At 66.5% G+C, this 20,938-nt stretch overlaps 3 protein-coding genes across 5 annotated transcripts; 1 reads left to right on the top strand and 2 right to left on the bottom strand.

Moving 5' to 3' along the window:
* Positions 1–1,783: 1,783 nt before the first annotated feature.
* SDSL (serine dehydratase like) lies at positions 1,784–6,741 on the bottom strand. Of its 3 annotated transcripts, none has more exons than XM_054844743.1 (9): positions 6,420–6,741; positions 5,428–5,543; positions 4,920–5,165; positions 4,774–4,813; positions 4,530–4,669; positions 4,157–4,245; positions 3,822–4,049; positions 3,584–3,708; positions 1,784–3,500 (listed from the first exon to the last, which is right to left on the bottom strand). In XM_054844743.1, exons 3-9 carry the CDS (start codon positions 5,085–5,087, stop codon positions 3,265–3,267), a joined length of 1,026 nt encoding a protein of 341 aa, XP_054700718.1. In that variant the 5' UTR covers positions 5,088–5,165; positions 5,428–5,543; positions 6,420–6,741; the 3' UTR covers positions 1,784–3,264. The 3 variants fall into 3 exon arrangements, with proteins under 3 accessions (XP_054700718.1, XP_054700717.1, XP_054700719.1); XM_054844742.1 differs by having other exon boundaries at positions 4,920–5,106; positions 6,420–6,739; XM_054844744.1 differs by having other exon boundaries at positions 1,784–3,435; positions 4,920–5,106; positions 6,420–6,725.
* A 1,653-nt stretch (positions 6,742–8,394) lies between these two features.
* On the bottom strand, positions 8,395–12,629 carry PLBD2 (phospholipase B domain containing 2). The gene is made up of 12 exons (XM_054844737.1): positions 12,395–12,629; positions 12,126–12,219; positions 11,875–12,033; positions 11,327–11,427; positions 10,703–10,917; positions 10,528–10,622; positions 10,296–10,456; positions 10,077–10,172; positions 9,651–9,722; positions 9,380–9,532; positions 9,083–9,245; positions 8,395–8,932 (listed from the first exon to the last, which is right to left on the bottom strand). The coding sequence occupies exons 1-12, from the start codon at positions 12,598–12,600 to the stop codon at positions 8,765–8,767; spliced, it is 1,683 nt and encodes a 560-aa protein (XP_054700712.1). The 5' UTR covers positions 12,601–12,629; the 3' UTR covers positions 8,395–8,764.
* A 2,068-nt stretch (positions 12,630–14,697) lies between these two features.
* SLC8B1 (solute carrier family 8 member B1) lies at positions 14,698–20,862 on the top strand. The gene is made up of 15 exons (XM_054844838.1): positions 14,698–15,395; positions 15,865–16,017; positions 16,121–16,173; positions 16,280–16,345; positions 16,612–16,709; positions 16,817–16,984; positions 17,061–17,168; positions 17,254–17,310; positions 17,572–17,702; positions 17,885–18,026; positions 18,429–18,550; positions 18,750–18,903; positions 18,989–19,069; positions 19,659–19,723; positions 19,810–20,862. Exons 1-15 carry the CDS (start codon positions 15,252–15,254, stop codon positions 20,005–20,007), a joined length of 1,740 nt encoding a protein of 579 aa, XP_054700813.1. The 5' UTR covers positions 14,698–15,251; the 3' UTR covers positions 20,008–20,862.
* Positions 20,863–20,938: the final 76 nt, after the last annotated feature.

Raw genomic sequence — 20,938 nt, forward strand, 5'->3', positions numbered from 1 at the left:
GGTATTGTGTGTACCCCCCAAACCCCCCCAGGGCACCCCCAAAGGCACCCCCAATGCTGCTGGCAGAGCATCCCCACAGGGGAGCCACAGGAATGCCGGGGGGTCGGCAGGGCTGCTGGAGGGGGACACACCAAGGGGGGGGCCATGAATGCCACCAACAACTTTTGCCCCATCTGCCCCAGGGTGGCACCAAGGGCAGGTGGGGGGGGTACCCCCCCCAAGCACCCCAGTCCACCCCCCCCGCTTTCCCTCTCTTGTTTTCTGAGACACAAATAAATAAAGTCCAAGGCAGGCTGCAGCTCTGAACTAATATTTAAAATGCAAAATCATGGCAAATTTCCCCCCCACACACCTTGTCTTGCAGTAAAAAGATATAAACAGAATAAATTACCTTCCCTTGCTGGCTTACGAGAGTCCCTCTCTCCTGACCTGAATTTTAAGTCCTGGCTTGGTTGTAGCACAGAGCACCAATGATTTATGAAAAGCAAGCCACTTCTCTGCATATTTTCTCTGTTCAGCCAAGTGGTGGAATTTATCCTTCCTGTACCATTACTGGCATTAATAATGGGATGGCAAACAAGCCGGGCTGAGCCCCGGGGGCTCCCTCAGCCAGGGCCATTACAAAGACACTGAACTCTCATCACCCACCAAGCAAAGCCCCTTGTCCCCCTTTTAACAGGTGGGGAAACTGAGGCAGGGGCGCAGCCAGCCAATCCTGCTCCACCCCTTCCAGGCTGTCAGGGTTATCAGGTGCTTTTTATAAGGAGAGGGTAACGTGTTGTTCAAAAACTCCCTCCCAGCATCATTTTAGGGCTTATAAAATGGAGCACAAGGTCATTCACTGGGTGAATGCTCTCTGCTGCTGTTGTTATTATTATTATTATTATTATCATTATTACTGAACCCAAGGCATACAGCTGAGGGCTGTTTGCAGACTGCTGAGGCACCATGTCCCCAGTGGGGACAGGCTGCAGGAGGGATTTTGGGTGATGGCTCATGCTCCAAGCTGCCACCTCCCGTGCAGGGGCTGGGGGGCTCCGTGCAGGAGGACGGGGCGCAGCGGGAGCAGCCACCCGAGCAGGCACTTGCTGGCAGGGAGCTGGGTGCAGGAGCCAAACCTCCCCCCGATTCCCCGGCCGGGGGCTGCTGCTGCCCTGGGCTTGCCTGTCCCCACAAACACCCACGTGCCGCTTGGCGCCGGCGGGAGGACGCGGTGGCTGGGGAAAGCCCAGCGGCTGGGGACAGGCCATGGCACACAGACCTGGCCTGGCAGGGACCCGGCGGTTATCCCAGCCCTTAACCACAGGGCTGGGGTCCCCATCGCAGCCAGGGTCGGGGTACAGCACCACAACTGAGACCGGGGTCCCCGCCACAGCCAGGGTCCCCGTCACCCCGGCATGGCACCAGCACCCAGGGTTCACGCCTGCCCCCAGCTTCATGGTGACCATGGGTGACCCTCCACCGGCTGGGGCCATGCCCAACCCCAGTGGGGTGTCCCCCCAGATAACCTGCACCCCCGTATCCCTGCCAGGGACATCCAAAGCCCAATTCCCCCCAGCTAGCACCCAAAGCCCGAGCGCTCCCCCGCCAAAGCAAGGAGGGTGCAGAGCTCCCTGTTGGGGTGCTCAGGGGAGCCCCCCCAAGCCCCGTGCTCGTGCCCTCGTCACCACCAGCAATAAACCCCGTGGGGCTGTGCTGGGGGAACAGCACCGCGAGCTCCCGGCGGCCCCCAGGCCCCAGCAGAGCAGCATCAGCCCTGGAAATAAACTTCTTTTCAAAAGCAGTTGGGCAAACATCAATGCTTTTTTTTTTTGCTTTTTTTTGCTTTTTTTTCCCCCTGACCTTTTTCCTTTTTTTTTTTTTTTTTTTTTCCAGAAGGGGAAGGTCTGCAGAAGGTGGAAAGTAATCAGGTTTTGGACCTGGGATAAAAAATGGCTGGAGTAGGCTGGGCTGACTCCTTATAATTAATAGTGTGCCTCGTAATAGGATTCTCCAGCCTTCGGTGCTCCCTGGAAACACCTTTTTACATAAGATATTGCCCACGATGGAGTGGCAGAGTTTTGATTTATGGGGGTTTGGCCTCCAAGAAACATCTGGGGGGGTCTGGCCTGGCCGGTGGGACGTACTGGGGGAGAGAGGAAAAGGACTGGAGGTGGGGAGGGCGTTTCTGCGGGGCTGGCAGCCGGGTCCCGGGGCAGGCGCCTGGCCAGGGAAAAGGGGTCCTGAGGGATGCCTGTGATCCGGGTGCTGAGCTGGTCCTGGGGCTGAGCCCCCTCTGCTCCGAAGAAGGAGGCTGAGAAGGGTTTTGGGGCAGGAAGGGGCTCGTCCCCCTGCCCGACATCACCGGGTGATGCCTGGGGCACGGGCTCAGCGGGGGAATCGGGGAGCAGTGGGGGTCGGGGAGCCCCAGCGGGAGCAAGACCCCCCATTGCCTGGGGACAGCAGGAAGGAGAGGGAAGTGGCTTTGGGGGGACACAAAAGCCCCTGAGAGGTGCAGTAGCAAAGGGCTAAAAGCACTAGAGAGTGGGAATGGGGGAGAGCAGGGAAGCTGGGAGGAAAGGGGGGAATGGGAAAAACAGTGGGGTGAGGGAAAAAGGGGGATCACAGGGGCTCCGGGATGGGACACACACACACACACGCGCGCGCGTGTGTCAGTGCACCTCAGAGCCCACGGGTGTTAAACGTGGCCAGGGAGCTCCGCCAATAAATCACTGTAACAAGCGGGTCTGCGCGTGTTGTTCTCTTCTGACCGCAGACAGCGCGGCAGGAATGGGAGAAGATTGTAATAATTAATAATCATTAGAATAATAATGCATAAAGACAGTAGCAAAGTAATTAGTCAGAGAGGGAGCGCTTGCTAATTGAGGCGGGGAGCTGCAGTCCAGACAGCCTGGGGAGCAGCAGGGGAGGTGGGGAAGGGGGACGGAGGGTTGGGGGACGTGAAGGAGGATGGCTGGCGCGTCCGAGGTGCAGAGCAGGATGTGCGCGTACCCCAGCCCCGCCATCGCACGGGCAGGGTCCCGGCTCCATCCCTGCCTGCAGCGCGAGCCCGGGTTTCGTCCGCCCCGCGTGCCTCAGTTTCCCCATCCCCACATGGATGCTGTGTGCTGGGGCAGAGGCTGCGGGAGGAGCCCGGCCCCGCGTCCCCCGGGCAGCGGGGCTTTATTTCAGTTATTTTGGAAGGAAAGGGAGCAGAGGGTGCTGGCGGGGCTGCGTCACGTCCCCCTCCTCAGGGTGGGCATTGCTCTAGCCCCAGCTGGCTCTTCAGGGCCCGCAGCTGGGCCACCTGGATGCCGCTACCCCCGCACACCACCACCACCACGGAGGCGAGCGGGGTCCGCAGCCGCCCCTCACGCTGCAGCCGCTGCAGCCGCCCCGTGTAGAGCAGGGCCAGGGCGGCCCCGCACGCCGGCTGCACCAGCATCCTCTCGTCGTCTGCAGGGACGAGAGCGGGGGAGCGCCCTGAGCCGCCCCCGCGGAGCCAGGGTCCCCCCAGCACCCTGACTCCGGCATGGCCCAGGTCAGTCCCAGGACCCGGCGGTGTCCCCGTCACCCCTGCCATGCCCAGCTGGCCCCTGCTCACCCAGGAACTGCTCCACGGCTCGCACGGCCTCCGAGTCCTCCACCACCTGGGAGATGACCTGGCACTCCTGGGCGCACTCCAGCGCCCGCGCTGCCACCATCTTGGCTCCCAGGCACTTGGCCACGCTGGGACAGGAGGGGAGGAAAGCGGTCAGGGTGGTCCCGGGACCCTTCAGCGAGCTGGGCTGAGACCTGCCAACTCGTTGCAGGTATGGCCGCTCCAGCAAAGCCCTGCTCACCTGGTGATGTCCGGCAGGGAGACGAGCCGGCCGGCCGTCAGCGCCGCATGGAAGCTGTGAGCTCCCCAGGTCTCGGCGGCGATGATGGGGATGTCCTGCCAGCCCACCTGGCGCAGGCCGGCCACGACGCCCGCCAGCAGCCCCCCGCCACCCACCGCCAGCAGGATGGCGTCTGGTTTGGTCTCCAGTGAGTCCTTCAGCTCCTGGACCAGGCTTGCATGACCCTGCCTGCGGGGTTGAGGGGGGGCAGACGATGCAGCCCAGGGGCACCCCAAGCCAGCCCAGACCTAGGGATGGGGATGGGGGGGCAGGAGCTGAGCCCTGGCAGCACTCACCACACCAGGGGGTGGTCGAAGGGGTGGATGAGGACCCAGCCCTCGGTCTCTGCCAGCTCCAGGGCTCTCCTGTTGGCTTCATCCCACACCTGGGGGGGGGGCAATGGGGGGGCTCAGCAGGGCCACATCCAGCCCTTGTGCCCCAGAGATGGGTCCATCGCCACCGTGGGGCTCGGGGACACCAGAAACCCACGCAGGGCGCTGTGCTGAGGTGGGGGTCCCCAGGGTGACCCTGCTGCGATGCCGGGGTGCGGGTGATGCAGGAGGGGGATGTTTCAGGATGGGATTTGCCGCGCACATCCCCGGTATCGCAGAGCAGCCCCTTCTGATCCCCCCCCCCGACCCCAGTTTTAGGGGGCTGCCGCGGGGGTACCTGGCCGGACACCTCCACCTCCGCCCCCAGCTCCTCCAGCTTGCGCACGGTGGCGGGGCCGGTGGTGCTGGGGACCACGACGGTGATCGGCAGCCCCAGCTTCTTGGCCACATACGCTGCCGCCAGACCCGCGTTCCCCCCTGCAGAAAGCGGGGGTCAGGCAGGGCTCGACCCCACCTGCACCCCCCACGTTACTCATGAGCATTCCCCCACTCCCCCCCGCCCCAGCTCAGGGCCCAATTACCTGAGGAGCAAACGAAGTGGCGGCAGCCCTCCTTGGCAGCCTGAAAGGCAGGAGGGAAGGAGGGACGGGGATGGCTGTGTCCCCCCCTCGCCGTGCCCCCCATAAAGGCGCGGGCAGCGTCCTGCTCACGCCGTGCCGGTGCTCACCTCCTGGCAGTGGTGGCCAATGCCCCGGATCTTGAAGGAGCCCGTGGGCTGGACGTTTTCCAGCTTCATGTAGACCTTGGTGCCCGCCGCCTTGGACAGGGGCAGGCTCTCCAGGACGGGCGAGATGATGTGGAAGGGCTTCTCGCCCCCGCAGGGCTGCGCTGCCATCGCCCCGGTGATGGACGCTCTGCCAGGGAGAGGAGGGGGACACACCGGCTGCTCCCCACGGAGTCTTCCCCCGTGGCCCTGCTGCCCATCCCAGGCTCGGTACAGGGTGCAGGGGCCCCTCCAGAGGGACAGGGCTGTCCCCAGTGTCCCCTCCTGGCTCCGGGATGCAGCAGCACCGAGCCCTGGGGCACAGCAATGGGCCCTCCCTGCCAGAGCCCCAGGATGAGCTGGGTCACCCCATCCTCCGTCCTCCAGGTCCCCGAGCCCCTGGTGTCCCCCAGTGCCCCCCTCCCCATCCTGTCCCCTAGCCGAGCCAGGGCCACCCCACGGTGGGGATTACCCGGTGTCCCGCGGGGTCTCGCTGCGCGTCCCCAGCTCCTCGCCTGCAGCTGTAGCGGAGTTTGGAGGACGGAGGAGGGACAGGTGACGTCAGAGGGACAGGTGACGTCAGAGGGGCTGTGCCGGCGTCCCCAAGTCCCCGTGTCCAGCCAAGCAGCGGGGCAAGGGGCAGGGGTTAAACATTGCCCTGTCCCGGCTGTTTGCTCAGCGCCAGGCAGGCAGCCAGCCTCGCTGCGCCCCGGTCGGGTTTTTCCGCCCGAGCGCAGGGCTGGAGCCATGCCGAAAGCACCCAGCCACGTCCCGGGCACGGTGCCGGTGCCCCGAGCGGGGACAGCCGTGGCAGCCAAATCCCAGAGGCCTCTGTGTGCGCGGGGATGCGGAGAGGCAGCTCCCAAATGGCTTTGGGGGTCCCTAAGGGTTTGCCCCCGCCAGCCAGGCACAAGCACCGGCTGTTCTCGGGTCCAGCTAGAGATACGCCCCGGATCTGATGACTTTGCCCACTTGACCCGGACCCCCGGTGTAGCGAGGGCGGCCTGCCCACCCCAGATCCCCGGCGGGCAGCTGAGACACCCCCATTGCTTCCAAACCAGCCATCGCACCCCTACACCCACCCTGCCAAGCCCCCCCACCCTGCGGCAGCCCCGGGCCCCCCTCTGAGCCGTATGTCCCCAGTGGGGCTCAGTCCCCCGGGACGAGCCCCCCCCCAGCTCCCGGCGCTGGCCAAGCCGGGCACCCCGCAGGCAGGAGGGGTCTGGGTGGGGGGCTCGGTCCCCGCGCAGCTTGCGCAGGTGCACATCCCTTGGCGGTGGGGCTGCCCGGAGGGACCCAGCCAGAGCCTGGCCGAGGCCTGAGCTCCAGCAGCACCCGGGGTCCCCAGGCAAAGCAGGCAGAACCCCCCTCTTCGTGCCTCCGGGACAGCCCGGGACCCCTTCTTGTCACCCCAGCACTACTGACACCCCCCCGGGGTAACAGTCCCCCCAGCCCATGCCCTACCTTTGCACAGAGGAGCTGGCTCTGTCCCCAGCAGGCAAGGAGGAGGAGGAGGAGGGTGGGATCTGGAGGAAGGTCCGACCCTGGCTCCGCTCCTCGCCCACAGACAGAGGATTTCTTATCCCTCCAGCCAGAGGCTCGGAAAGCGGAGGCGCTTTGGCACAAGGTCAGTCCCGTCCTGCCTGGTGGCTCCACGGGAGTCCCAAGGGGGGGCCACTGCACACGAGCTGGCACATGCACGACACAGCCAAATGGGGTGCACCGGGGACCCCCCAAATCCTCCCGGCTCTGCCCCACTGCCAGGCAGACAGCAGTGAAGTAGACCCTGGAATACAGGATTTCAGCCCCCTGACCCAAACGGTGCTGCGAAGCCCCCCCTGAGAGCACCCCTGGTGACAGGCACCGAGCGGGGAGTGGCCTCCAGGGCAGCCCTGTCCCCGATGGAGCTGGCCTTTGGCGGCAAGGAATTAACTAACCCCCCTGGTGCTGACATCATCATTAGGCTTCAGAGTGAACAGCAGCAGGGTCAGCAGAGGCACAGCGCTGCCTGCAGAGACAACAGGCGCTCTGCACTGAGCCACACCGCTTTTGGGACATTGGGGACCGGAAATGTGGGGGATGATGAGGATTTCTCGAACGGGGGCACCAAGTCAGGGGGAGGCACACAAGCTCCAGCTCCCCTGAGGGCCCACGGATCGGATCGACCCCCCCATCCCGCAGCGGGCAGAGGGGCTGCAAGTGCTTCCCTGGGGCCGGGCCGGGGATGGGCCCTGGGGACAGGCACTAGGGAAGAGGGGCAAGGACCCCCCCCCGCCACTCACAGGGAGGAGGCTGGGGACCCCCCCGGCGAGGACACCACGTTGCAGCTCAGCCCTGAGGTGCTCGAGGGTCCCTTCCCCCCCGTAGCCCCCTCCCCATTGGCTCCATCCCTGCCCTGGGAAGGCGATGCCAGGCTGTCAGGGGGTCACATCCCCCGGCCAGGGTCCCTGGGTGACGCGGCCTGAGCCAGGGGCCGCTGCAGCTGGGCGGTGTTTAACCACTTCTGGCTGGTTTTCTGCTTTTAAGAAAATTAAAAAAGGGAGGGAAGCAGCAACGCAGCCACCGCTGCATTTCCAGCGTGCCCCGTCCTCGGCACCAACGCGCCCGTCCCTCCGCACTGCCGCATCGCTCGGTGGCAGTGACCTCCTCCCACCCAGGGAAACTGAGGCACAGAGCCCCCCCCAAGCAGCACCCCCTGCCCCAGGAGCCCCCGCACCATGGGGACACCAGGGGACACGGGCACAGGCTCTGCCACCCACTCACCTTACCTGCAACCCCCCCACCCCCCCAGGTTTTGGACGCCCTGCCCTCTCCAGGGCACCCATGCCAGTTTTTGGGGTGCCAGCACCCCAACAGCCCAGACCTGCTGCAACCAGGCCCTGCGCAGCCCCCGGGGAGCTGCAGGGGCCCCAGTGGCCCCCCAGCTCCCCGGTGGGAACCTGGCACCTTCAAAGCGCTGCCGAGCGCCAGCTCATTAATCCCTCAGTAATGACCTCGTTATTCCTAACGAGGCAGAGCGGATCAAGGGAGCTGCGGTAAGAGGATTTTGCAACGGGGGTTTCGGGGCTGGGGGGGGGGGGGGCACACAGGTGGCAGAGGAGGGGAAGACAAAAGGCACAAGGATGGTCACCCTGTTTTGGGGGGCGAGTGGTGGGACCCCCCGCCCCCCTCCAGCCCACACCCCAGGCTGCCCCGTTTCAGCAGCGCTGCCCCACACTGGGTACCCAGCCTGATGCGGCAGCAAAAGAAACCTTAACAGCCTGCACCCCAAAAGAGCCCGGCCTGGCTGGCAGCACACCCTCCCACAGGGGCCGGGAGGCAGCGAAGAAGCAGGGAGCACCCCATTAATTCCAGGGGAGAAGAGTGCTGCGTGAGCCCAACCCTTATATAAGACACCAGAGAATCTCGGCAGAGCGCAAAGCACAGCCACCACCACCGCTGCACGCAGGCTGCTTTATTTGTCACAGCCAAACCAGGTCACTCCCCTCCTCTCTGCCCCACAGGCGAGCCCCAGCCTCCCAGGACCCCTTCTTTTCTTTGGACAGAGCCCCCCCAAACCGGGTGTCCGCACTCAGAGAAACTTCCCGGGGCCGGGCCCCTTGCGCAGCCAAACCAGCACCACGGGGGTGCGGCAGCGAGAGGCAGAAGCAGAAAGAGCCGGGGGTACAGGGGACCCCCCCCGCCCCCAAAGCCAGTCCCCTGGGGATAGGGGACAGCCGGTAGCTTTACGCCCCCCCCCCCCAGAAGGGGTCCCCACGCGGGACAGACGCCCACGGATGGACGGACGGGTTCAGCCCGGCAGCGCCCGCTCAGTCCCAGCGGACCTTGATGGGGGGGAAGGTCCAGAGGTCGGGGTGGCCCATGTGCAGCAGGGTGCTGCAGGGGGACGTGCTCCAGCGGAAGGGGGGCACGTCGTCCCAGGCGGGACCGCTGGCGGCCACCAGCCCGAAGGTGGGGGCCATGCCCGAGGAGGTCACCTGGTGCCGGGGAGGGAGGGGGGAGAGAAAAAAACAGGGGTGCAAGTCAACACAGGCAGCCCGGGGGGAGTTGTCGAAGCCGGGTGTACCCCAAAGAAGGGACCTCCAGCTCCCCCAGCCCCGCCCCCGGGGCCGCCCCAGCTCCCCCACCTTCATGTCCGTGCCGCCATGGCAGCGCTGGCGCAGGGCGGGGAAGGGGTAGGTGCCGTTGGGGGGGTTGAGGTCGGAGCGGGCGGAGATGGCGTTCTCCGCGTTCTGGGGGGGGTCGCAGCCCCTGCATCGCGACAGCGGGTCCCGCAGGTAGTTGTTGGACCTGCAAAGCGGCCAAGAGCGAGTCGTGGTGAAATTCATAAATTTGTAAGGATGGAAAAAATCATCCCCAAAGGCTGCAAATCCTTCCGGAGGGTGCGGGGGACACCCAGGTTTGGGGGGGTCCCCAGGACCCACCTCATCAGGCGGACCATGGAGTCCAGGTCACGGACCAGCGTCTGGTTCCGGCGGAAGATCTGGGCACGCGGGTTCTTGTCGTAGGTGAACCAGTCGCCGTACTTCTTCACCAGCTCCGGGATCCCGCTGGCGTTGAAGATCTCCTCGAAGTACCTGGGGTGGGGGGGTGAACCCAGCAAGTCAGCACCCAACGGCAGGGGGCAAGGCCAGCGTCGGCTGCCCCCCCTGCGTGGGGCATCGGTGGGGTGGGATGAGGCCGGTGGGAGCTCACGGCAGGTTGTAGCTGGCCCAGTAGCCCTGTTGGTACAGCAGCTCCGTCTGATCGGCCACCACCACCAAGCCCCTGTGCCGGGGAAAAGAGCATCGGTCAGAGCAGAAATCGAGCGGGGATCGGGGGGGGACACGTGCTGGGAAGGGGGAAGCCACGGTGGGGGTCCCTGCCGCTGGGTTCCCACCCTAGCCCGGGGTGCTGGGCGCCCATCCCCTTGCAGACACGTATCCCCGGAGAGCCTTTACCCGCAGGCCGGCAGCACAGGCAGCTGCCTGCACTTGCGCCCCCATCGCCCAACTCTCACGCATTGGGCCGGGGTGGACGGGACCCTCAAGGCTTTCCCAAACCCACGAGGACGGGAGGGGAAACACTTCTGCCGTGGCTCAGCGCAGGAGCCGGCACTCGGGGAGGAACGGGGGCACTCACGGGATCTGCTCCAGCACGGTCAGCAGGCCCTGCGGCGGGCTCGCTCTCCCCGGCGTGAAGACGTTGTAGTCCACCACCATCCACTGGTTGTTGTACCTGGCACAGAACGGGGAAAGCATCCCTCCGGCAGCCAGCCTCTCCCTGGGGACATCCCTGCTGCCGGAGGGAGCGTCCCTCCACCTGATCCCACCTTCCCGTGCCCCATCCCGCCCTCCTCACGTGCCGCTGTTGAACTGCCGGAAGACGGCAGCCCACTCGGGACCGCTGCGGGCCAGGCGGTTGGCCACGATGTTCCTCAGCCACTCCAGGACGCTGCCCCGCGGGTCCAGGTACTTCCACCGTGCCGGGTTGTTGTTCCCGATGGTGGTTTCCAGCGCTACCTGCAGGGAGGGGAGCGATGGGGAGGGCAGCGGGGCTGGGGAGGGGTCCCCAAGGAGCAGACCCCACTCACCAACCCGCTGCTGAGGATGTAGAAGTCATCCCCGGAGAAGATGGTGCCGGGGTAGGAGGAAAACACCTGGACGCTGCCGGGGATCTGAGAGTTGCCTGGAGGGGGAGGATGCAAAAGCAGGGGAGCATCAGAGCGGGGGTGTCAGATGCAGCCCCCCCCAGCCCAGCCTACGCACCGCCGGCCGAGGCACGGAAGGGCAGCGTGTACTTCTTGATGACGCGCAGCATGGACTGGTAGGAGGTCCAGGTGTCGTGGGCGACCAGGAGATCCTGATGGTCCGGCAGCAGCTTGAGGAGGGCAGAGCAGGAGCCTGAGCCCAGGACACGGCGCGGGGAGGAGCGGTTCAGGGCAGACTCCAGGTCCTCTAGGTCACCCCCCAACTGCAGCAAGCTGGGGGGAAGCGAGACACGGGGTATCAGGCGGGGACTGAGCCGCCGAGGAGCTGAGCTGGCTCAGAGCTCTGTCTGTCTCTCTGTCCGGGCCAGAGGGTGTTTCTCCATCCCACCCCCGTGCAGGTACCAGTACCAGCAGCACCCTGGCAGCCTGAGCAGGGAGGGAAGGGTGAGCACAGCAGCGGGGAAACTGAGGCAGGGGGCCGCAGCGGGCCTGGGGGGACCCACCACCCAGCCCACGGTGCTGGGGAGGAGCAGAACCTGCCTTGGCTCCATCCTGCCCAGCAGCCGAGGACAAGAGGAGGTGGGTGAGGGGGACTGGGAGCAGAATTGGGTGTCCCTGGACATGCAGGGATCGTCCCCACGCCCCCTCCAGCAGCACCCCAACCCTCCGAGAAGGAGCTTACAGGAATCCGAAGGGCGCCAGGGTGAACCTGCCCCGGGGGAAGTCCAGGCGCCCGTTGTAGCTGTCCTCCAGCCCCTTCAGCTGCAGCAGGGCCAGGCGCACCTGCGGGAACAGGGGACAGAGCTGGCACCCGGCTCCTGCGGGGAGGAAGGCCAAGGGATTTTGGGGTTACGGGCTCCCCACGCTTCCCCCCAGGGACGCAGCAGGTCAGGTGGGTCCTGGCACTGCTGCAGAGGCAGGAGGAGGCGCAGGGGGAAGCGCTGCTGTCAGTGGGGCCGTGACTCAGCACCGGTGGCTGGGGGGGGTGCCGAGCCACCCCCTGTGCACCCCAACAGCGGCACGTGAGGCTGCGGCAGGGGGAAAGTCATGAGTCACTTCTGCTCGCCCAGGGGAGGAGGATCCACGGTGGCCACGTCCCCATCATCCTGCCTGGAGCCCAGCCAGGACCCCGGGCACCCCTCGCTGCCCTGCCTCTCCTCTTGGTTAAAGCCCCAGGTAGCCCAGGGGGATGTAGGGGGTTCACGCTGGGTGGGGGTACCCCATCCTCACCTGGTGCCAGTACTCGGGGTCCTCCCCCTTCCCCATCTGCTCCTCCATCCAGCCCAGGTTGGCCTCCAGGTAGCTCCGCAGCTTCTCGCAGTACTCGCTCTCGTACTTGAAGGGGCCGCAGTAGCCCACCATGGTGTTCATCCACTGCATGTACATCAGCTGGGGGACACGGCGGTGGGGTCACCCGGGGGACAGGGGAGGGACCGCGTCGCGCCCCTCGGGACCCCGGTTTTAGAAGGGCCACCCCTTACCTGCTCGGAGACGGCGGCCTCGGCGAGCCCAGCGGCGTAGGCCTGCAGGCTGTCGCTGTACGAGGCATTGGTGGTCACCTCCAGGAAAGCCCAGCTGGGGGGACACGGGTGGGACACGGACACGGGTGGGACACGGACACGGGTGGCACGGGGCACCCCGCCCCCACCGCCTCCCCCGAGGCCACCCCCGCCGCCCCATCCCCGCTCGGCTCCGTGTGAGCCCCCGTCCCGTCCCGTCCCCCGCCCGGGGCAGCCCGGCCCGGCCCTACCCGACGGTGGGGATACGGTCGTCAAGGCTGGCCCAGGCGACGGCGGCGGAGTGGCGGCCGGGCAGGACGCGGAGCCGTGCCGAGCCGGGCTCCAGCAGCACGGAGACGTTGCGGGGCGGCGGGGCGGCGGCGGGGGCTGCCCCGGGCAGGGCGGCGGCCAGCGCGGCCCCCAGCGCGGCCCCCAGCAGCGCCCGCAGCGCCGCCATGGCGGGGACGGCGGCGGGGGCGGGGCCCGGGCCAAGGGGCGGGGCGGGGATGGGGCGGGGCGGGGCGCGTGCCACGCCCCCGGCAGCGCCCGCCTGCGCTGCGGGATTTGGGGGGGGGCCCGCAGCCCGCTGCACGGACACCCCCTCGTCCTCCCCCCCCCCCCGTTCTAACCGCCCACTCAACCCCCACGCACATATCCACGCTCCTCCCGTGCCCTCATCTTCCCCCCTTGCCCCCCCCCAGTGCACCCAGCCCCCCAGCCCCGCGCCCACGGGAGATGCGCGCAGGTTCACGCCCCCCCCCCCACGCCCCGGCCATGCCCCACCATCGGGGAGCACACGTGGGCGGCCCACTCGCCGTGGGGAACCCGGCCTTCGGCGTGTCCCCCGTGGGGGCCAACCCCAGCCGGTGCAGCCCATGAGTTCAGTGAGAGCCTGACAGCGGGGGGGGGGGGGGGGCTGGGCCCCACGGGGGTTTCGGGCCGGGGGTGACACGCGAGGTGTTGGTGCCCGGCCCACGGGCCCTGGCGCTGCCGCAGCCCCGGCCTTGTGCAATCCCGGCCAGCGCCTGTTTACTGCCCTCCCCGCTCCTCCGGCGGGCAAAGTCCCCTGAGGTGCGGGGTGTCCCAGCGGGACAGGGGCAGAGGGCTCAGAGCCCCCCACCCGCAATGGTGAAAACACCATGGGATGCATAAAGCCCCCATCGCCTGGCCCTATATAGCCCCCCACTTGGTTTTACCCCGAGCACCCCCGCAGCCGCCTGCCTGAGGCCCGGCACACTCATGCCATGCCACGGCAGAGCACCAGGTAGCACTGTGGAGGGACGGAGCTTTACCCCAAAGCACTGGAGCCCACGCTGAACCGGGACGCCCAGCAAGCGCTAGGGGCTCGGGGGCCGGGAGCCGCCGGGGTGGGGGTGCTGCTGGGGCCCCGTGCCGGGGCGCGTCCCCGTGCCCAGCGGGTAGGGACCGGTAATGCCCTTTATTGGATCAGCCACGGAGCCGGAAAAGGTGGCACACGGCTGGAGCTATTCTGGGCAGGGCAGCACCCCAATGCACGGGCACGTGGCGTGGCCCAGCACGCCCCACCAGCTCCCATCCGCTCCCAGTTCCAGTACTGCCCAGTGCTCCCACGCTCGGCGCTGTACGAGACCGCGCCAGCCACCCGGACCCCCGGCCACGCACCGAGACGTGGGCACACAAACCAAAGCGGGTGCATGGTGTGCCCACCGCCTGCGTGGGCAGGGACCCGAGCCATGCGGCAAGCATCAAAATTTGGCCTAAACCCAGGAAACCCAGCTGAGCAGAAAGCAGCTCTGTCCCTGGGGGTTCCGCCCCACGCCCCAGGCAGGGCCAGGGCTTGCACCCAGTGGGTGTCACTGGCCTTTGGGTGCCAGGCTGGCCCTGGGCTCCTGTTGGAGACCCTGAGCTGGGTGCTGGCTTTGGGCCTTTACTTTTCTTCCTCTCCCCTCTCTGTGGCCGCCCGGAGGGAAGCACAGCATGCGACTTTGATGAGAAACCGGCCAGGGCGGGAAACGGACCCTTCAATCCTGTATGGCTCTTAGGGCCGCGCTGACAGTCACCTCCACCCCCCGAAAACCCGGCACGGGGGCTTGCACGGGGCAGGGGTGGCCGGGTGTCCTGGAGCAGGGTACACCGGCCATGCGATAGCTCGGTGCGGAGAGGGACACGAGCAGCAGCAAAAGGCCCCTCTGCGGGGTCGCAGGACCACCGGCACGGGGGTCTGCGCAGCTCCGTGCAGCTCTGTGCACCACAGCCCCGGTGCTCGGTGCTGGCAAACGAGGCACATCCTCGGACACACCTGCGATGAGCTTGCTCGGTCTCAGACGGTTGTCCCAAGCAGGGGCTAGGTGGGTGCAGCACCCAGGGTGGGTGTCCGTGGGCACCGGGATGTGGAGGGACAGGGCAGACAGCGGGGATGGGGCGGGGGGGGGGACGGGACAGAGACAACTCCCCCCGCCCCGCGGCAGACACCCTGCCAGCCACGTGTAAAAAAGTGGCGTTGTCCCTTTAAGAGCGGAGGGTGGCGGCCCCTTTAAGACGCGGGGGGGGCGGGGGGGGATCAGCTGCCCGCGCACAACAGCGGGGCCGCGCAGCCACGGTGGGTCCGCGGGGCGGGTGGGGTCCCCCGGGTACCCCCAGCATCCCCCGAGCATCCCCCGCCTCAGGACCCCCCTCCCCTCCCCACACCCCCCGGGATCCCCATCCCCACCCGCATCGGGGTCTCCCTGTCCCCTTCCTGGCTTGGGGGTGCCCCGCGTGTCCCCTGGTCCTGCGTGGGGTGGCCCGCACTGCCCCCCCCCCCCCTTTGCTCCGCAGGCGCTCGGAGCGGAGCGGCCCCGGGGCTGAGCTCCCCCTGGCCCGCGGCGAGGACGTGGCGTGGGAGCGTGTTTTTCAGCCTGACCGCGGGTCGCTGTGCCTTTTACCTTTACCTTTATTATTATTTTTACTTTTAATTATTTATTTTTAATTCTCCTTCCTCCGCCCTGCCGGGGGAGCTGCGGGATGGGGGCCCGGGAGCTGCCCCCGTTCCCCCTCCCCGGGGGCCGCTGCTAGCGGTAGGTGCCCCCCCCGGGGCTGACCCCCCCGCTCCCCTCCGCCGTGGGGCAGGGTGCCGTGGGGCAGGGTGCCATGGGGCCGGCCGGGGCACTCAGCCTGGCCGGGGTGCTGGCGGGGGACAGCGGGGCGCAGCCAGCCGGGACCCCGCTGCCGCTGGACCTGGGGCGCACGGTCCCTCCCGGGGGAGATGTTCTGAGCCACGGCCGGGGCCTGGACGTGAGTGCGGGGGCTGCGGTGGGGTTTGGGGGCGGCGGGAGGGATGAGGGGGCCCGGCCCGGCCCTGCTTCCCCCACCCCAGCGATCGCAGCTGGGATCTCACCGGGATTTCCTCCGCTGCCGGTTTTCTCCTTTCGAAAACCTCCCCGCTCGCCAGGCCGGTGCCTTCCCACGGCTGGGGCTGGGTGGGGGGCGGCAGGGGACCCTGTGCTGCTGGGGACTGGGACGGGGACAAGGGCTCACCCCCCCCGCCCTCCCCCCCGCTGGCTCCAGCACAGCCTTTGACCCACGCACGTGTAGCACAGATGGGGAAACTGAGGCAGGGATGACAGCGAGCTACTGGAAGCAACCCAGCGTCACCCGCAGGGTGCCCGATGGCAGCCCTCGCTGGAGGGTGGTGGGTGCTCGGGGGGGAGGGGGGGGATGGGACTTGGGGTGCCTGGCCGAGCACCCCATGCTCTGCCCGTAGTGCTGGGAGGTGCGGAAGCACAACAGCTCCGAGTGGTGCCGCTTCATCCGGAGTAACCCCGACTGCCGGCTGGACGGCGGCTTCCTCGACTACCTGGAAGGGGTCTTCTGCGTCTTCCCCCCCCGGCTGCTCCCCCTGGCCGTCACCCTCTACGTAAGGATGGGAGCGGGGGTGGCATTGCTGAGGGATGCTCGGCTTCGGGGGCGCAGGGTGGGGACCCCACCGACCCCTCTCTCTGCCGTCCCTGACCCCGCAGGCTCTCTGGCTCCTGTACCTGTTCATCATCCTCGGTGTGACGGCAGAGAAGTTGTGAGTAGCCCTGCAGAGGAGGGGACAGTCCCTGGGGTGAGTGGGGAGCCCCGTGGTCCCGGAGCAGCCCCGTCACCCCTCTCCACCTCCTGCTCTGCCCTTCCAGTTTCTGCCCCAACTTATCGGCCATCTCCACCAACCTGAAGCTGTCTCACAACGTGGCAGTATCCTTCTGGGTGCGGGGGACCTCGGCTGAGGAGGGGGGATGCAGGGACGGGACGGGGGAGGTGGCATGATGGGGGCCACTTCTGCAAACCCTCGGTACCCTACCAGGGGAAACTGATTTGGAGCGTGAGCCAGAGATGGTGGTGGGGTGAGCGGTGGCGTGCTGGCACCGGGAGGGAGCCCTGTGGTGGCCGGAGCAGGCAGGTGCCCCATGTCCCTGTGGGGAGAAGGCCACCAGGTCTTTTCCTTGACACCCCCTCTCCATGGTGTCACCTTCCTGGCCTTTGGCAATGGGGCACCAGATGTCTTCAGCGCCGTGGTGGCCTTCTCTGACCCACGGACGGCAGGGCTGGCCATCGGGGCCGTCTTTGGTAAGGAGACCCCCCTGGGGGCTGCCAGCTCGGGGGGGGTGACAGCTCGGGGGGCATTGTGGGGCCGTGGGATGTTCCCCCCTGAGAGGGACCCGTCGCGTTCGCAGGCGCCGGCGTGTTCGTGACCACGGTGGTGGCCGGGGGCATTGCCCTGGTCAAGCCCTTCACGGCTGCCTCCAGGCCCTTCCTCAGGGATGTCATCTTCTACATGGTGGCCGTCTTTCTCACCTTCATGGTCCTCTACTTTGGCAGGATCACGCTGGGAGAGGCTCTAGGTGAGCACCACGGGGGGCTAGGGGGGGTGGGAGCAGCCTGGGGTGCTGTAACCCCCAACCGCTCCCCCCATCCCAGGTTACCTGGGGCTGTATGTCTTCTACGTCTTCACCGTGGTGCTCTGCACCTGGATTCACCGGCGGCAGCGGGGGGAAGGGCTGGCCCCCCCCGGATCCTGGGAGCCAGGTAAGGGCTGCCCAGCTCTGCCGACGGGACCCCCAGGGTGCCAGGGTCTCCCTCCACCGCCGCCCTTCTCTCTTCCCCCCCCCAGAGATGCCGACAGATGCTGAAGAGCAGGAGTCGCCAGGCACAAACAGCGGGGACTACGGTACGTCATTCCCGGTGGGCTCGGGGCTGGCTCTGCTCTGTCCTGGGGGGTGATCGGGGGTCCCAGGGACCCCCAGGCTGCTGTAGGTGTGACCGAGCCCACGGGGTGGCTGTGGCTGGGTGCTACCCCAGGGCAGGGGTGCTACCCCCATGCAGGTGATTGCAGCCCCATGCTGGAAGGGCCGGGGGGGGGGGGGAGCTGGGGGGCTTGGGGGAAGCTGGGGAGCCCCCCGCCCCGCTCAGCCACGGCGGTCCCTCACAGGCGAGGAGTACCAGCCCCTGCTCCCCTCCCGGGAGACCTCCCTGCGCATCCTCACCACTGCCCTCAGCCCCTTGGACTACCGCAAGTGGAGGAGGAAGCCCTGGTACTGGCGGCTCTTCAAGGTCTTCAAGGTGAGGGGTGGGGGGCACGAGCCAGAGGAGCCCCCACACGGGGCATCCCCCTCCCTGCTGGCCCCTGGGGCTGTGTCACCCCTGGGCTTTGCATGGGGACGGTGGCACAAGGGTCATGGGGCACCTACCGGGGTGTCCTGTCTTGGGGGTCCCCCCTCCCTGCTCATGGCTGCTCCTCCCAGGTGCCCGTGGAGCTGGTGCTGCTGCTCACCGTTCCCGTCGTGGACCCCGACAAGGACGACCTGAACTGGAAGAGACCCCTCAACTGCCTGCACATCCTCACCAGCCCCCTGCTCTGTGTCCTCACCCTGAAGTCTGGCGCCTGTAAGAGCCCTGGGCACCCAGGAGGGGATGGGACCGAGATGGCCACCAAAGCCCTGGGGACCACAGGAGCCTTTTGGAGCTGGCACCCCATCTGGGGAGGGGAGGATGGACCAGTAAAGAGCCAAGCTGGGGGGGCTGGTTTGCAGCTGGAGGGCTCCGTCTTCCCCCCAGGGATGGGGGTTATGGGCCCCCCAGCATCCAGGTGCTGGGGGAAAAATGAGGGAGGCCTGGCCTGCCTGGGGAAACTGAGGCACAGAGGGGAGCAGCCCCATGAGGGCTTTGGGTAGAGGTGGCTTTAGGGGACAGGGCTTTACCTCATACCATGAGCCTGGTGGCATCCTGCCCCAGCCCACGTGGTGCCTGCGGGGCCGCTCTGATGCCCCCTCTCTCCACCACGTGCAGACGGGCTGTACCAGATCCAGGGCATCTTCCCAGTCTGGGCACTGGTCACACTGGTCGGCTTTGTCCTGGCCCTCATCACCTTCCTCACCACAAGCAACGAGGAGCCACCCAAGTACCACTGCGTAAGGTGCCCCCCAGCCCTGAACGCCCACCGGGGACCAGTCCAGCCCTCTGCAGACTGGGCTGAGGGTCCTGGGGGCAGAGCAGAGGCCAGGTCCTCCTTCCCGGTCTCCAACGTCCCCAGGAGGGACATGGCTGGCTAGAGGTGTGCAGGGTCCTGTGGGACCCACCCAGGGACCAGCTTACCCCTCTGCCCGGCAGGTATTTGCCTTCCTTGGGTTTTTGGCCAGTGCCATGTGGATCAACGCCGCAGCCACGGAGCTGGTGAACATCCTCCGGACCCTAGGCGTCATCTTCCAGCTGAGCAACACCGTGCTGGGCTTGACGCTGCTGGCCTGGGGCAACAGCATCGGCGGTGAGGGCTCTGCTGCACCCCAGTGCCGCCCCGGGCGCACCCCTCCTCCTGGCATCCTCCAAGGTCTCCCCTTCTCCCTCTGCAGACACCTTCTCTGACCTCACCATGGCACGGCAGGGCTACCCCCGCATGGCCTTCTCGGCCTGCTTCGGGGGCATCATCTTCAGTATCCTTTGGGTGCCGGGGGGAGGTGGTGGTGGTACTTGGGGCAGGGGCTGCCTCAGTTTCCCTCCTGCAGCCCAGGGAGAGCCCCTGCTCCTGGGGAACCCCTGGGAAGGAGCTGGGCAGGATCCGTCCCAGCACCCCTGGGATACTGGCAACCTCCCCAGTGCCCGCACCGCGTGGGGGGGGACTGGCGTGGTATTTGTGACCCACAGGAGCTGCAGGGATGGAGCCAGCATCCCCCTGCCCCCGTCCCCACCGCTGTCCCACCCCCAGCGGGGTGGGGGCTTGGGCTGGAGCCTGGCAGATTTGGGATCTGCCAAAGGGGAGGAAGAGGCTGTGCCCTGTGCCACCCTCCGGGAGGCTTTGTGTGGTCCCCAGACCAGGCTGAAGCCTCTCCTCCCCAAGTGCTCCAGGCTGTATTCACCACAGATGGACAACGCTCCGGGCTAGCCCGCAGCCACGGGGCGCAGGCAGGGAGGAGGAGGAGGGGGCCAGTTCTGTCCCCCCTCCCTGGGGCGGGAGGGACGTGGCTGGCTCCATCGCTCCCCCGAGGTCCCCTGCGCTGTGTGTCCATCCTGAACGTGCCCCAGACATCCTGGTCGGCGTGGGGCTCGGCTGCCTGCTGCAGATGACCAGCAGCCAGCTGGTGGTGAAGGTAAGGCTGCAGCAGCACGGTGGCACGGCTCGGGTCGGCAGCAGGACCCCGGCGTCACCCCGCATCGCTCCCCATCTCTCCGGCAGCTGGAGCCCGACAGCCTCCTCGTCTGGATCCTCGCCGGGGCCCTGGGGCTGAGCTTGGTCTTCTCCTTCGTGTCGGTGCCAGCGCAGTGCTTCCAGCTGGGCAAGGTGTACGGCGTCTGCCTCATCCTCTACTACCTGGCCTTCCTCTGCGTGGCCCTGCTGACCGAGTTCAGGGTGATCCGTCTCTCCGCCATCTGACCGGCCCCACCGCCGGCAGGAGATGCGCATCCAGCCCTGGCTCTCGCTCTGCCTCCCCGCCAGATCGGGGCCTCGCTGTCCCCTCTCCCTGTCCCTGCCAGGGGGACAGGGACACCTCGACCCCAACCATGCTGCTGCCACCACATGCTGGAGGCATCACGTGCCAGCCCAGCCCTCGGCCTTCGCTTTCCGAAGGGGGGTGGGTTGTTTGTGCTTCGGGAAAGGAAAAGGAGCTGTTAGTCATTAGTTACGTCCTCTCCCTGCTCTGTTTAATCTTGTTTAACTCAAAGTGGCTCTGAGCAGGAGCGAGGTTAAGACCTCGGCTTCCTCTGGTCCCGGTGGCAGGGGCAGAGGAGAGGGCAGCTCCAGCTCAGGGTCACAACAGGAGAGGTTTTACCTCTTCAGCCACTTTACTTTCCCCTTCCTGTCTTCATCCTGGTTGTTCTGGGACAGGGCTAGGGCAGGCGTGCTACGGGGGGTAACTCTCTGAAAGTGCGAGCACAAGTTTGTCATTGCAAAGGACGTGACGTGTTCACGCTGCGGGTTTGAAATAGCAGCTGGGGCAAAGCGAGACGGGTTTAAGGTGAGACAAAGCTCCAGGGCAGTGCTTGGTTTTAATGCAAGCAAAGCTGGATGAAAAAAAAAACCCAACAAACCAAGGGAGGCTGGTTTCCCCTGCTTTTTTAAGCTATGTTTTTCAACTTGAGTTTCAGATCCTACTTTTTTCCTCCTCCTCGGGTGGATAGAGCTGTAGGAAAGGACTTGGAGGTTTCCACACAGTGTTAGCCTCCAGCAAGACTAGGTTTAGGCACTGTAAAAAAAAAAAAAAAGGGCAATAAAAAAACCCAACTTTGACTTGTGTTGTTTGCTGGGAGGGTGTTTTCTCCTGCTCTATGCATAGCGTGACACAACCCTGCCCCAGCACGGTGCC

The sequence above is a fragment of the Grus americana genome, chromosome 16 (genome assembly GCF_028858705.1).
Source record: "Grus americana isolate bGruAme1 chromosome 16, bGruAme1.mat, whole genome shotgun sequence".
NCBI classification, from domain to species: domain Eukaryota; kingdom Metazoa; phylum Chordata; class Aves; order Gruiformes; family Gruidae; genus Grus; species Grus americana.